Genomic DNA, 13,797 nt, shown 5'->3' with positions numbered 1-13,797 from the left:
TTTTTTTAAATTTGAAGTTTGGCTTCCCAACTCTTATAAGCATGCCATTACTACTTTGTCTAGTCAAATTAAACTCCCAGGTGCCAAAAAAAAGTTTATTAAAAAATAAAAGCAAATAAAAGATCAACTGATATAAACTTTCTGATACTGACAGAATCAGTTACTAAAGATCTTGTGCTCGGCTCAAAAATTATTTTGGGAAATAGACAACAATGTCCGCAAATTAACAATAATATGCCAGGATTTAGAAAGCTTTGATATTTATGAGATTTGTGGTGTTATTGATTTTGATTTTTTTAAACATGCTATTTAAAAAGAGAGAGAGAGAGAGAGAGAGAGAGTAGGGGGGAACTCTGGTTTGATGTTAAAGAATTTTCTTTCTTAACCAAGAAAGAAAGTGAAGGGAACTAAAAATGTATGCAGCAGGATTTATAGTTGCATTGCTGCATCATAGAATGAATTCATTCACATAAATGCAAAGAAATACAGAAAGTCTTCCGCTATGGGAACGAGGCAGTGTAACAAAATAACAGTTCACTGAGTAATCGTGAAATAAAGCAGGACTATGTGAGAACAGTGATAGGCTACCGAGTTAATATGTAATGTGTGTTAAAATGTTTTCTCTCACATGTTAAACATTATATATCTCACTTCTATTAACACCATGCTATGGTTTCTAAAGAGCAGTTTGTGCTCTTTTCTATATTGTTGCCCTGATGCGCTGTTCGTGGTGCTGAACACACACTGGCTAATCCAACAGTAAAATCAGCGTCTTTTCCCCATAAACCCAATAAAACTTCAGAATTCAGATAAAAGCCAAATATCGGAACCCAGGCACATAAGTTTAGTCTGAGTTTTTTTTTTTTTCGTGGGGGACATAATTACCCCATTTACACACGGCCACTAAAGCCGGGGGGTGTGGTTAATCGTTAACTCGGTGCGCATCAGATGTCCATCCAGATCATATAAAAACCGTGAACTGAGAGGAGAGAAACAAGAGAGGTGCACTGCCGAGGTGACAGTCAGATCATCAGGAGACAAATCAGACAGTAAGTTATTTCTTACTCTGTTTCTCTGTTGCGTCTTGATTTTTAACTTCACCACAAACAGACACACACACTTCGAAACTTATTGGCACTTTGCGTACTTTCATATAACCTTTGTAATACTCTCTATTCCTGTGAAACAGAGCCTTAGCAGATTTTGCCTTTGATGTGATCGTTCCTTGCTGTTTCTCCTCTCTCCTCAGATGGCCAACACGCTCAGATCGTGGATGATGCTCGCAGCGCTCGTCGTCTGCATCCTGGTGTGTCTGAGCAGTTTTGCGGACGCCTACCCTCCCAAACCAGAGAGCCCCGGGAGCGACGCCTCACCGGAGGACTGGGCCAAATATCACGCAGCCGTCAGGCACTATGTCAACCTCATCACCAGACAGAGGTGAGTCTCTAAAAGAAAGTTAAAGGAGTAGCGAAAACCCGGGTGTGCATCAGGTTGTTTTCTTAAATAAGCTAATATGTCAGATGGAAAAGGTGAGAAAGAAGAGAAGAAGGCTAATAGATGCTGGATAAACTTGTAGGGATGTGGTACCTCTTCATGCTCTGGTTGGATCAGATACAAAGTCTGTCTCCTTTGATGTGAGGGATTAAAGTCTTGGGCTCAAGGACAGGTTTGCAAGGTTTGCCAAATGGGGCATGGAAGCCCTCCCGTTGTGACATGACTCAGTCACGTAAGGTTTGTTCAATACTTTAAATCAAGGCTTTTCAGATGCTGGTGAAGAGTCCAGCTATTTTTCTTTTTCTGCAATCCAGACAGACTGTGATGCTTCTGTTGATACTCCAGATCTTTTAATACACATTCTGGAACACCACAGATTTTTATTCATTTTCCTTGTTTCCTGACAGGTGAAAGTCAAAGCTGAGTCATAAATATTCAAAATTAGATTTTTACATGTCTGGGTGCTTAGGTTTAGTAGATGGATGCTGAGTATAGTCAATAATGTCATTAAAGGTAATTAAAAGAGCTGAATCTACTATTGAACTCAAAGGGCTTAACAATGCAGCCTCTCCTACCTCAAATAAAAGCAGGTTTGCTCTTCAGCGGCCAGGCATTGATTTTCAGTAAAGAGACTTCAGTACTAGCTGACTGGTATGTTTGCCTTGTTGTACAGTGGGCAGTGAACCTGAAAATCCTCCTTTGCACTCAGACAGCTGCAGAACTGATATGCAGACTGCAGAGACCAAAGAAAGAACAAGCTCTCAGAGACTCAACATGCAGCATTCAGCTGACCTGCCTGGTTCTTATGTTGAAAGTCATAGTGAGGCTCATGGTATCATACCAGAGCACTTGATGAAATGCTAATGCTTAAGAGCAGAGAGAGTTATCACGTGAGTAATAACCTCTAATATTTAGTCGTACTTGTTAAATATGCTGGTGTGGACTTTCTTCAGGTATGGGAAGAGATCAGCCCCTGAGGAGGCGGTGGCCTGGCTGCTGTATGGAGGAAATTCAAACCAAGACACTGAGCCACGGTGAGTAACATGCCATGATGCCTAGAAGAATTTTTTTTAATGTGAAAAAATTGAAATAGGTGTATCAAATTTACTAGGCAGGCTAATAACCAATATTGAATAAGAGCCCCATTACCAGAAAGCAACAGTTAATTAATACTCAGACTAAACCGACTATATTATTGAACTATGAGAAATCTTTTAGCGCTTTTGCAAACCACTTATTAAGATGCAAAAAAAGTTCAAGTAATGTAACCATTTTTTAAAACTATCTCTCTTTTCTTAACAGCTCTGACTACGTTGACCAGTGGTAAACACACAATCCCACACTACCAAAACATCCTCAAGAAGCAACCTGCTTGGGATCCAGTGATGCCATATGTTTAATTATATGATAAGCATGTATGTCTATTTGCTTCACTATGTTTGTTTGCCCTTCTAAGTACATGTAATAATTCTTCTCCCAAATGTGTAAATAATTTGTATCGAAATCAAATTTACAATAAACACCTCTGTGAATTTAAAGTATTACACCGACCAACGTGTGCTTTTGTAATCCTGCATTGTTATTATTATCATTATTATTATTAGTTGTAATAGTGGTGGTAGTAATAGGAGGATGGGAGTAAGAGTATTTGTAGCAGCTGCACTGTAACTGCAATGACTTTGATTGCCGCTAGGTGTCACTATATAACTAGAAAACGCACATTTCCAAGTTCTGCTCTCCTATTGCTGCTCGTGCATGGGTTCACATCGACGGCAGTGGACAGGCTTTAACTTCACACAGGGGCACGAGCCCAAAACACGCGTTTGCCATCACAAAGCCTTCTTGGACGTCCTTTGGAGGGGAAACAAGACCGGTGCTTAATATCCGGCAGCCTACTGGCTTTTAATCAATGGATCCATTTCTATTAGCACGCGAGCCCTTTTATGTGCTGTCTCGTTAAAGATAGCAGTTTGTGTGGGTAGCTGCTGGTTTTGTGAAAGTGACTGCACAGAGGGGGGAAAAAGGCTGCCGAGCTCCAGCAACTGTCAGTCTGATATCTCACACCTTCTTCGTCTTCTTCCTGCATCTCATATCGAGAGGGCGTCCGGATAAAGGTGACCGGGCAGGTGAGCACCTCATCCTGTGGTTTATTATTATTTTTCACGCGGTGTTTAGTTTTTAGCGGCAGTGGGTAGTATTAATACCGTTAATCGAAGCAAAGCCTTTCCCAGCGGCATAGTCTACCTTCCCCACTCGCCAGGTGTCTACTGTTACAGGCTACGTTCAGTCTTCATTACCCCGTTCTTGTCATTAAAGCTACCCTACCCTCTACAAAGAAGTCCAGCTATTTCACTCCTTGTCTTTATGAGCGCTTCCGAGGAGGAGAGACCGTGCTGCCATTAGGAATTCCTGTTAAAATCCAGGTAATGTCGTGGAGTCTTTCTCGAGGTTACGCTCATTCGCTTGAGGAGGCGGGGGGGCTAATGCAATTTTTATTGAGCTAGCCTAATTGGCCTCAGGCTACACGCTATTTGCTTCTGTGTAAAGTCAGAACAGGCAAACAGTATTGCTCTGTATGGCAACCCTAGGCAGAATTATTGTCTTTTTTTGTACAATGAAATGATTTGTTGGGAACATTGGTAACATACTGGATTCGATGCTATTGCGCATGCCCATATAGTGGGGATAAGTGCAGGTGTTTGAGCGCGTGAGGACTACCCAACTAACAATACGCCTGATTTGTAAATAAAGAGCAATAAGAGAGAAGATAGACAATAAAAGGTTCATTTGGGCATAGAGCCGCAAAGTAATCTATAATGTGAAATATTTTCGTTATATTAGTCCAAAAAGTACTGCTAGTGTCTTCAATTTAAAAACATTAAAGTGACCTTTGTTTCTGATTTAGCCTGCACATTATTATTATTATTATTATTATTATTATTATTCCTTTAAGTAGAGGCAATGACCATTGCTATTTATTTTACCTCTAAATTAAAATGTAGCAAAATATATAACTACCCCATTGTGTTTAATGATTTTGCCTAAAAGTGTGCCTTCTTTAAAATGTATCTCAGATTGTTCTTCAACAATTTGTAGCTAACAGAGTTTGTCTGATTTATAGATTAGAGGCGTTTTGGTTTGTTTTGATGACAATAAGATTGGATATCCAAAAATTTGACCAAGGTTTTTATTTATTAATCAGCGTTTTACGACATTAATGTTTAAAGATGCACTCACTGAAACAAGCATGCATTTGACCGATGTTTAGCTTTTGTCCTATGTCCTTTGCCGTATCATCCCTCATACCTGTATGTCAGCTTGCCTCATGTTTCCTGAGATTTCTGGTGTTTGGGGTCCCTGCTCTGCAAATATTTGGACTTTCTGTATTCACTTTGAGCTGACAGCTTTAAATTTGATTTGAGTCTTTGTTTCCTGAGTCCTGCATTTGGATCCATAATCTACTAAAGAGCTTTTTTACTGGGATTAAAGAAACTTCTGCCTTCTTATCAGTTTTATTTTGGAAGTGTGAGGTTTACCATAAATTTCCCAGCTTTGGGGATTGACTAGAAGACTGGCAGTTGTGGCTCCACTTCGACAGAAAGATTTCCAAAGGAGTTCTTTAATCATTTAGCAGCTTTGCTTTAAACTTTTATTTATTTTTTTGTTGTTTATATAAAGTGAGAATGTCTCCCGCAAGAAAAATGTGAATAAATGTAGCTCTAGGCATTGATTTAGATCAGGAGAAAAATGTCAGCATGCCATAGCCTCGATTTAGTGCATAAACAAACTCTAATCCTTTTGTATTACTCAAACTTTCAGGAGGATTCAAAGAGCTACGTGTGAGTCACAACCAAATACAATAAAAAGTTATTTTATGATACATACAGAATACTCTTAGTCAAACCACCTTCAATGATTCTCAACTGTGACTCTGTTCAGCTTACTGCTTTCACAGCCCCAGTGGTGAATTACTGCATCAACTAGGAATTCTAATCAATTGTAGCAGGCTAAAAGAAAGGCCCCATCCACGCTTGATTCCACAGGGAGATTAATGAGTCGTGGTTCACATAGCCTCAGCATCTTTTCCCAACCTCTATTCATAAGAAATGACCTGCTCATTACTCTTTACCTGCCACCTCAGCCCCTCCGGCACCAGGCGGCAACTTGCAAAGCTTTAAAAGGGAGCCAAAGTGAAAGTGCCAAAACCTACAGTCACTAGAATCACCACTTGAGGGTGGCTGTAAGAGTGAATCCCTATGGACCCCCCGTGTAAATGCCTAATTTAACAACAGAAATAAACATGTTCACATCTCGGTAAAAAAAAGGTGGACTAGTCGTCTGCTAGGCTACCTGTACTAGACCTCTCTTTTGGAGGACAGAATGGTAGTGCAATGTTCAATTTGAAAGGGTTTTTCTATCAGAACATAATAAAAAGTCATCTGTTCTTTTGCAGGTCCAAATACAACCTCGTGAACAACACATGACATAAAACACATCATTACTTATTTAGCAAAACTGAATACATCCTTCCTGCTTCCATAGGAATTAATGGCATAAATACCAGTCAGGTGCTGCCTTTGATTAAGTAATAATCAGTAAGTTTGATCATCTTTATAAAAGCAAAGGTGTTTGCAGTTTGGCTGGTCTAGAGCATTCAGGTGTGTTTTACCATAAATGCAAGGAAGAAAGATATCAGGCAGTATGTTAGAAAAGCAATGGTTGTCTTCTTGATAAAGAATTTGAAATTTATAATTCTACACATGGAGCAAATTCAGAATAATTGCCAATCTTCCTAGGCATAGCCATCCCAACAAATTCACCTGAAGGTCAGATACTGCAATGCTCAGAGAAACTGCAAGGACCAACCAACTAAGCACTGGAGGTCAGATAGATGTCCAGATCATGTCTATATTGGGTACGGCGGTCCAAACTAAGTCTACAATTTCGACGTCCAGCCATGACCCAACTTAGACGTCAATATGACGTTCAACATTTGAACTTTGTTCTGCATTCCTTCACACATAACTGTTACTGAACAAAAACATGGCCTCCACCCGCTGGAAACATGTGGCTACATAGTCTATAGAAGCAAAAATAACTTAACCCGCACATGGAGATCGTACGAACGACAACCTTTTTCACATGACTGTACCCGTTGGCTGTGTTTACTAAAGCTGTTTTCACACTACTGTTGATGAAGCAACTAGTCATTTTTAATGAAAGCTGCTGAAATGAAGAGACAAACCGAAACATTACAAAGCTGGCGTCAGATGTTGTTAGCGTACTCCAGAGCTGTACTAAAAGTATCTGTATTGCGCTGTAATTTTAATATTTTTACGCATGCCATACTGTATTGTGTTATACTTGATAAATGCTGATATTAGTCAGGCTAATGTAAGTTATTTTGTGTAAAACATTTGGGTTCAATGAAACGCCCACAATTATATTCCATCACGACAAAAAGAAAAAGTGATCCTTTAATGAAATCCAGCCAGGGTGCTGATTGTTAAAGCTCCCCCTGGGTAGCTCACAGCACTTTGCCTAAGCCCTTTACCCTTTCACTGATACATACATGACATTTAAGTCTAATTACAATCTCTGTCACCAGAGAGAAAAGGAAGACTCGAACACTTAAACCACAGGTTTTCAAATGATATGCAGTGATTGCACTCAATTGTAGTCATGTTGCTTTAAAATAGAAAATTGGTTGTTTTTTGGGGGGTTTTGTGCAAAGCAGCATAAAGCCAAATACAAAGCAAAAGACAGAGGAGATAATGAACTTAATTGAACTATTTGAGAATCACAAACTGTCTCGTGGCAGAAATGGCCATGGGGTCTGAAAGCTGTTAGCTGATTGTTAATCATTTACCATCTACAATTAGATTTTTAAAGCCCCGTTAAGATAAAGTTTCATTATCAACCTCAATCTCTTCAACGGAAAACTACATCTGGTGTTCTTTTCCATGTTGTTTCTTCATGCAGCCAAACTGTTGTGCACTGGGTGTATTAGTATGCATGTGGGGAGCAGAGAACACTTTTATTTTGAATCACTCAACAATGATTTAAACTGGTTTTCAGTTTAACTTTTCCTTCAAAAGACCTCCACACACTATCATGATATGTATCAGTATTTGTAAGTTGAAAGTTAATATGATCACCAGAAGGTGATGTTAAGGACACTTCTTCCATTTCTTTCAGGAAAGAATGAACATACCAATGTTCTCCTAGAAGATTTCATGAGACCTGCTAAGCTATAATATGTTTTTTCTGTAAGAATAATCAAAATGAATCTATGTCGGTGAGAGAACTTAAAAGTTTTAAAGTATGCTTGTTTGAAGTTGTATTGCAGTGCTTTTAGCAGCAGATGTTACAATTTCATCACATCTTAAGGAGTCAGCACATAAAGCCACTACCGTGTGATAGCATATCAGTAGTGGAAAGTGAAGATAGAGCACTGGCCAGAATTTAATTAAACATATATCAGGTCATATTTGTTGCTTTGCAAGTAATTCATTTATACTTGCTACTTTATACAAATAATTTAAATAATGCATATAGCTTAATTGTTGTTTATAAGCTTGAATGTATCTTGTTGAAATCAGATTACATACTAATAATTATTTTCATACCTATATCTCGTATTCTTACAGCTCCCTGCTTTAGTTTACTTTATTTATTATTTTTATCTTGGCTGCCTGTCGTAGGCCGGGGGAAACAACATTTTGATCCTGTGTATGTTCTGTGCAGAATTGACAATAAAGTTGACTTTGAGTTTTCCATTTTTCTATGCGTACTTATTGGTCTGGTTTGTAATGATCATAAAATGAGCGTTGGCGTGTGCTCATCATTAGGTTTATTTATAGCATAATAATGTCATAAGCTAGGGTCATGGCCGGTTGTGTCATTAATGTTATATTGATTACTTTTACATGTACAAACTGATAAAGAAAGAACATCATGAAATGCAAAATGATGGGAAAGCTTGAAATATCACTTTGCTACACACTTGTAGCACTTGTATCCTGTCAAAAGGTGCTGATCATCATCTTATTAGTCATTAGACTCCCACGTTAGGAAGGTGTGGTTGGGTAATATGGTCAGTGCTGTGACACAGTGATTCCTCAGCTCAAACACTTGTATTTGGTGGTGAATGCGATTAATTTGTTCTGGATAGGATTGAAACTCTCATTATTGTGAAGCATAGTCAAACAATGATTACAAAACTGCTTTCTTCAGTACGTCAAACATTGAAATAATGTGTGAGTTTTGATGGATCATGAGTCAGAAGAGCTACTACGTCACTGACATTTTGGTTTTTATTAAACAGACTGCTGCTCCTGGTATTCCAATGCTAGCATTACACAGTAGTGGAAATATATGGAAGGCTAAAGTTATTTCAAGATTGCAAAATATCAGATATTTTTATTAGCTCCAAAATATGTGATGTCATTGTGCCTTTAAAGTGTGATTTGTACATTATAAAGCACATATAATACACTGACTCTATGTGGAAAACACAGAAACATACACATATTAGTGAAATTGCACTTATGTTTTTTTAAAGACAAGCAGGGCTTTTCATCGTCTGTTTTTTAGATGAATGGCCCATTAACGTTCCGAGAATGTGCTTGTTTTTATTTACACTAAAAGATAGGGAACATTGTTGGAGTTTATTATTACTGTTACTATTATTAGCCCACTTTAAATCAAGTTTGACTTCATATGAAGCAATAACCTTGAGTTTAATATTCCTCTGGAGAGTTATTTTGGGGTAAACTGTGCCTCCTATATAAATAAATGAGAAAAGACCCATAACTTTTGTTTTGTCCAGCGAAATCCAGCTAAATATATTTAAGTTGTGTGGTGACTTTGTCCAAAAAGCAGGCTTAAATATCCTATTTTTTCCTCATCTGGTTCATCCCAACAGTTTACTTAACTAATCTCATGCTAATTCACATTAGATATACAATAAAAATAACAGTACAGCCACCTAAAGTTTTTTACAGTCTACTTTTTAGTTGTTTTTTGAACAGATCAATAGTAAAATCTAAACTAAAAAGCCCCAAAGATAACCAAAAGCTCCTTCTCTTTTATGACACATGGTACTACATATCCTTGAATTGAGATGTCTATTCGAAAGATATAATGCTGCTAAGGTATGACATTCAATTGTCCCGATTGACTACATATTTTACAAAGTTTAAAGAAATATCTCCAGACTTTTACAAATGTATTTGTTTTTTCTTTCAGTATAAATGTCATTCTTCCTGTTAGAAGGTCAAGTATAATTTGTGTTTTGTGAAACATGGCTGATAATATTTTATCCCCAGCACAATGTTATTAGCTTTTTGCATTTAAAAGACAATTTTCAATGATGTCCAGTTTTTAATTACCGTTGTCTTTCTGTATACAAAGCAAGCAGAGGTAGCACTGGGTCTAATTAACACTTTTTTTTTTTTTACATGGCCCCCCCCCTAGAATGTTTCAATTAGAGATGTAACAACTGTCGTTTTCTTGGCTGATTCCAGCTTCTGATGTTTATTTATTTATTTATTTATTTTGTACACATGACCTGCCAATAGCAATTTCTGCCAATTTCATTTTTCTTTGTAAGAGCTATAACTGACCGGATAGGCAACCCCCCACCCCCCCCCCCCCACCCCCCCCAAAAGAAAATAAAATAAATTAAAGAAATGATTAAACTTAACAATCTTCTTAAACTGCTGTAGGTTACAGGAACTTCTCTTGCTTAAACAACTGGAAAAAAGCGCTCTGCTAATGAAAAAAGATACCAATAACTAAATAAATATAAGCTGCTGTACGCCCACCTTTACCTGACATATTTTACCCTATCAAACAAAAGCAGGTCCAACTGATTTATATAACAAAACAGCTGTCGGGTACATACATTATTTTTCAGTATGCTTATAACTTCATTAGATAACATGTCACCAATACTTTTCTCTTTTTCACTCATAATTATTTTGATCCTTTGCTCATACCGAGGCTCTTGGCTAGCTTTAGCCACTTCTTTGTTCATGTCTTTAAAATGACCATGTTCAGTTGTGCAAAAGCTTGTCTCATTAGGTTTCTGTATTTCAGGTCCCCCCACAGTTTACTTTGGTCAAGTTTGTGTCACGGTGAGGCTCTATCATGCTAGTGACATTTTAGCGTGTGGGTGCGAGTATGCATGCCGTGATTTCCGTGTGCTGCATGCGCACGTGTTGTGTAGACATGAAACAGACTTTTAATTGTAATTATAGGAAGCCGACTGGCTGCCCGCCTGTCTGGGAAAACTGACCGATCCAGTCCCTGGCCGGTTGATCGGTGCATTTCTCATTCGAATCCATTAACCTGCATCTTTACAACAGCAACAAGAAACATAGATATCTTCTGTCACTAAACAACTGACTGTTGTGAAGCCCAGCTGCATGCATGTGTGAGTGCGACAACATGATTGACTCAAACAGTATGTTTCTTTGTTTGGCTGGCTCTTTGTAGTAATGGCTGTTATGTAATTGTCCCATAGATTTATTTGTGGTTTGTTTTGGTGTCATGTGTCCTTTACAAGCTTAATTTTGGCTGGTGAGATCTGTCAAAATGTATTTCCAGGCTGTTGTGTGAATACTTTTGAAATATAAAGCTAATCTGAAATCATTTCCACAGACAAAGAGCAAAGCTGAGTTGAAGTGTAGCTCAAACACTGTAATAGACCCAATTTTAGCTCCAACTTATTATTATTTTACGCATTTTCCCTTGTTGCCATGGCAAAGCACCGGGGAACAGAAAAAGAGCTGCTCACGGTTGTCTTGGATACGACAGTTTTCCCTTGTAAAGTAATGAGAGGAGCTGAACCTGTGGGAGCACAGGGTTATTTTTAGGCGTGACGCCAGCCTGCATGTGTGGATTAAGACTTGTTTGGTTGCTGGTGCTTGTGTGCTCGCATGTGTATCTGTATGTGCGAGCATGTGTGCAGGCTTTAATGCAGCCTCACTGTGAGAACACCTCAAGGCGTTTTACACTTGGCGTACAAACACCTGAGCCGCTGCTTGTGTCATTGCTCCAGGCCAAAGTGTCCTGGAGCGTGCAATTTCAGGAAAATTGGACACAGGCTTTCTTTGCAGTTGTATGCCATATATCTGCAAGCACTACCTTAAAGGAAATGGAGTTAATAATAAATTTATCACAGTGCATTGGGTTCACACAAGTGTAGGCTTACAGTCTGCGCAACAAAGAATTCCCTGAATGCAGAATTAAGAATTCCCTTCAACTCTAGGGATATTTTTAACTGACCTTTGCCCTTTTTATTCTGTGTTGCAGCAATCTCCAGAATAATGTTGTTCCACTGGAAATGTTGAGTAAGCTATATTAAAATGAATATAATTTTTTGTGTACGTCGACCACAAGAACCAAACCTGCTGCTGGCCTCTTGTTTTGGTGAACTGACAGTTGATGTAGAGATGATAGCAGGCCGGCAAATGTGATGTCATGACAGCTGCTCTCTTCCTGCAATACAGTGAGCAAGATGGAGATCTGCATGAGCGTGTGTGTGTGAGCTGACTAATGCGGACCCAGCGGGAAAAACCACTCAGAGAGCAGAGATAGTTTAGATGCTGCGATACAGTATTACAGTGGAGACACACTGACCCACAAGCTGCATGCAGGGTCTCTTGTAGCTTGTAGTAGAAAGGCAGTTAGCGAGAAATGCTAATTTTGAACAACTTCACCCTTAATGTTATTTTTGAGAAATACCTATTTTATCCTTGATTGTAGAGCTTGATTACTGGTTACATGTAACAGGCTATTCTCTCTGAAAATGGCACCAATTACCAAGAAAATGCCTTGGCTGGTTATGACCGCACCATCATTGACTCTCGACTAATTTACCCTATTAATATTACAAAAGGCAGAATAGCAGAGTAAAAAGCTCAAAGGGTTCGGTTCTCTTCCCGGCATCCTGTCCTTCCAACCCTCCTGGTGTGTTGGTATCTTGCATGGCCAAGGTCTGCTGCAGTCGGCTTTGACTTCTTAGCTGCTGTGTGGTCTTTGCATACTTTTAACAAGTGCCGTCATTTCTCAGTGCAAACATGGGATGCCTCGGATAAGCTTGGGGGGCTTGGTATGTGGTATTAAGGACCTGATCCACTCGGATCAGAGTTTTGCAAAAGCCATGAGTTCTTTAGCATCTAAGAATGTGTTTTACTGTTACACTTTTAGAAACACGGCCTGTAGGTGTTCCCATCAGAAGTGCAAAGTATAAAAACAATTACAAAAATTAAAAAACAAGTGAGAAAAAAAAGGGAAATTTAACCATCTAAATAAAAGATTCAGGGGAAAAAATGATCAATTACAAATCCCAGTAAACGAAACAGGATACACAGGCTGGTTAATTAATATCTCAGCCCCAAATGTCACATTTTAGTCGATAACAGAGAGGGACTCTCAACCATATTTCAATTTAATAATTAATTGGTGGACACAGGCTTTTCAGTTAAATGCCATTAGAAAGGACAGTGTAAAGCTTCTGGTAGTGATGTTAACTTTCGGTTGTGTGAATATTGGGACCCCAGTAGCTGAAAATATTGAGATTTCTAACCTGTGTTTGACATTGTAAAGGGGGTGTATTTAAACCTAACTGACAGCAGAACTCAGCAGAAAACTAAGTAAAAATAAAAAATTCAAAACTTCTAATGAAGTGGAAATGAATGAATTATTCAGAAGAGAAATAAGCTAGAACAGTGGAACCCCGACTTACGAAATTAATTCGTTCCCGAGAGTCAAAGATTTCGTAAGTCGAAGCACCCATCGCGCCTTTTGAGTGAACGATAGACTATAGGCTAATTGCTAACTGCAACAACAATACGTCGTTCAAGTGGAACAGCGAAGTGCAAATACGAAAGCCAAGGGGTTGTCACATGATTCGGAAGGCATTGTGGGCATTGTGTGCATTCTGGGCTCAGCCAATCAGAGCAAGCGGATTTTGTTACACAGGCATTTTGTTGTAACTCGGGCAGAAATATTGCCGTTAAGTGCCTTCGTAACTTGAGTTTTTCGTTAAATGGGGTATTCGTAAGTCGGGGTTCCATTGTTTAACCTTTAATTTAAGGTTAAACAATGTTTACAGTTGTATGCCATATATCTGCAAGCACTACCTTGAAGGAAATGGAGTTAATAATAAATTTATCACAGTGCATTGGGTTCACACAAGTGTAGGCTTACAGTCTGCGCAACAAAGAATTCCCTGAAGGCAGAATTAAGAATTCCCTTCAACTCTAGGGATATTTTTAACTGACCTTTGCCCTT

The 13,797-nt window shown here is 38.7% G+C and overlaps 2 protein-coding genes across 4 annotated transcripts in view; both read left to right on the top strand.

The window, feature by feature from the left end:
• The first annotated feature begins 955 nt into the window (after positions 1 to 955).
• On the top strand, positions 956 to 3,017 carry LOC101471901 (peptide Y). Its single transcript, XM_004562393.3, has 4 exons — positions 956 to 1,049; positions 1,250 to 1,437; positions 2,448 to 2,528; positions 2,797 to 3,017. The coding sequence occupies exons 2-4, from the start codon at positions 1,250 to 1,252 to the stop codon at positions 2,819 to 2,821; spliced, it is 294 nt and encodes a 97-aa protein (XP_004562450.1). The 5' UTR covers positions 956 to 1,049; the 3' UTR covers positions 2,822 to 3,017.
• Positions 3,018 to 3,239: 222 nt separating this feature from the next.
• Positions 3,240 to 13,797, top strand: part of mpp2b (MAGUK p55 scaffold protein 2b) — a 50,223-nt gene continuing 39,665 nt past the window's right edge. The window contains exons 1-2 of one of the 3 annotated variants that reach the window (XM_012922160.2): positions 3,240 to 3,620; positions 3,811 to 3,917. The gene's annotated coding sequence lies outside the window, so the exon portion shown is untranslated. The remainder of the gene's footprint in view (positions 3,621 to 3,810; positions 3,918 to 13,797) is intronic. The other 2 variants (XM_012922159.2, XM_076887337.1) reach the window with 2 other exon arrangements.

This window comes from Maylandia zebra, linkage group LG8 (genome assembly GCF_041146795.1).
Source record: "Maylandia zebra isolate NMK-2024a linkage group LG8, Mzebra_GT3a, whole genome shotgun sequence".
NCBI lineage: Eukaryota > Metazoa > Chordata > Actinopteri > Cichliformes > Cichlidae > Maylandia > Maylandia zebra.
The sequence above is the reverse complement of the archived record's forward strand: the minus strand, read 5'-3'. Positions and strand labels throughout refer to the sequence as shown.

Excerpts from the sequence above, each read along its gene's own strand:
- LOC101471901 (XM_004562393.3), top strand. The coding sequence starts at position 1,250 with ATGGCCAACACGCTCAGATCGTGGATGATGCTCGCAGCGCTCGTCGTC. Across the intron at positions 1,438-2,447 it reads AACCTCATCACCAGACAGAG|GTATGGGAAGAGATCAGCCC; the intron begins GTGAGTCTCTAA and ends GACTTTCTTCAG. Across the intron at positions 2,529-2,796 it reads AACCAAGACACTGAGCCACG|CTCTGACTACGTTGACCAGT; the intron begins GTGAGTAACATG and ends TTTTCTTAACAG.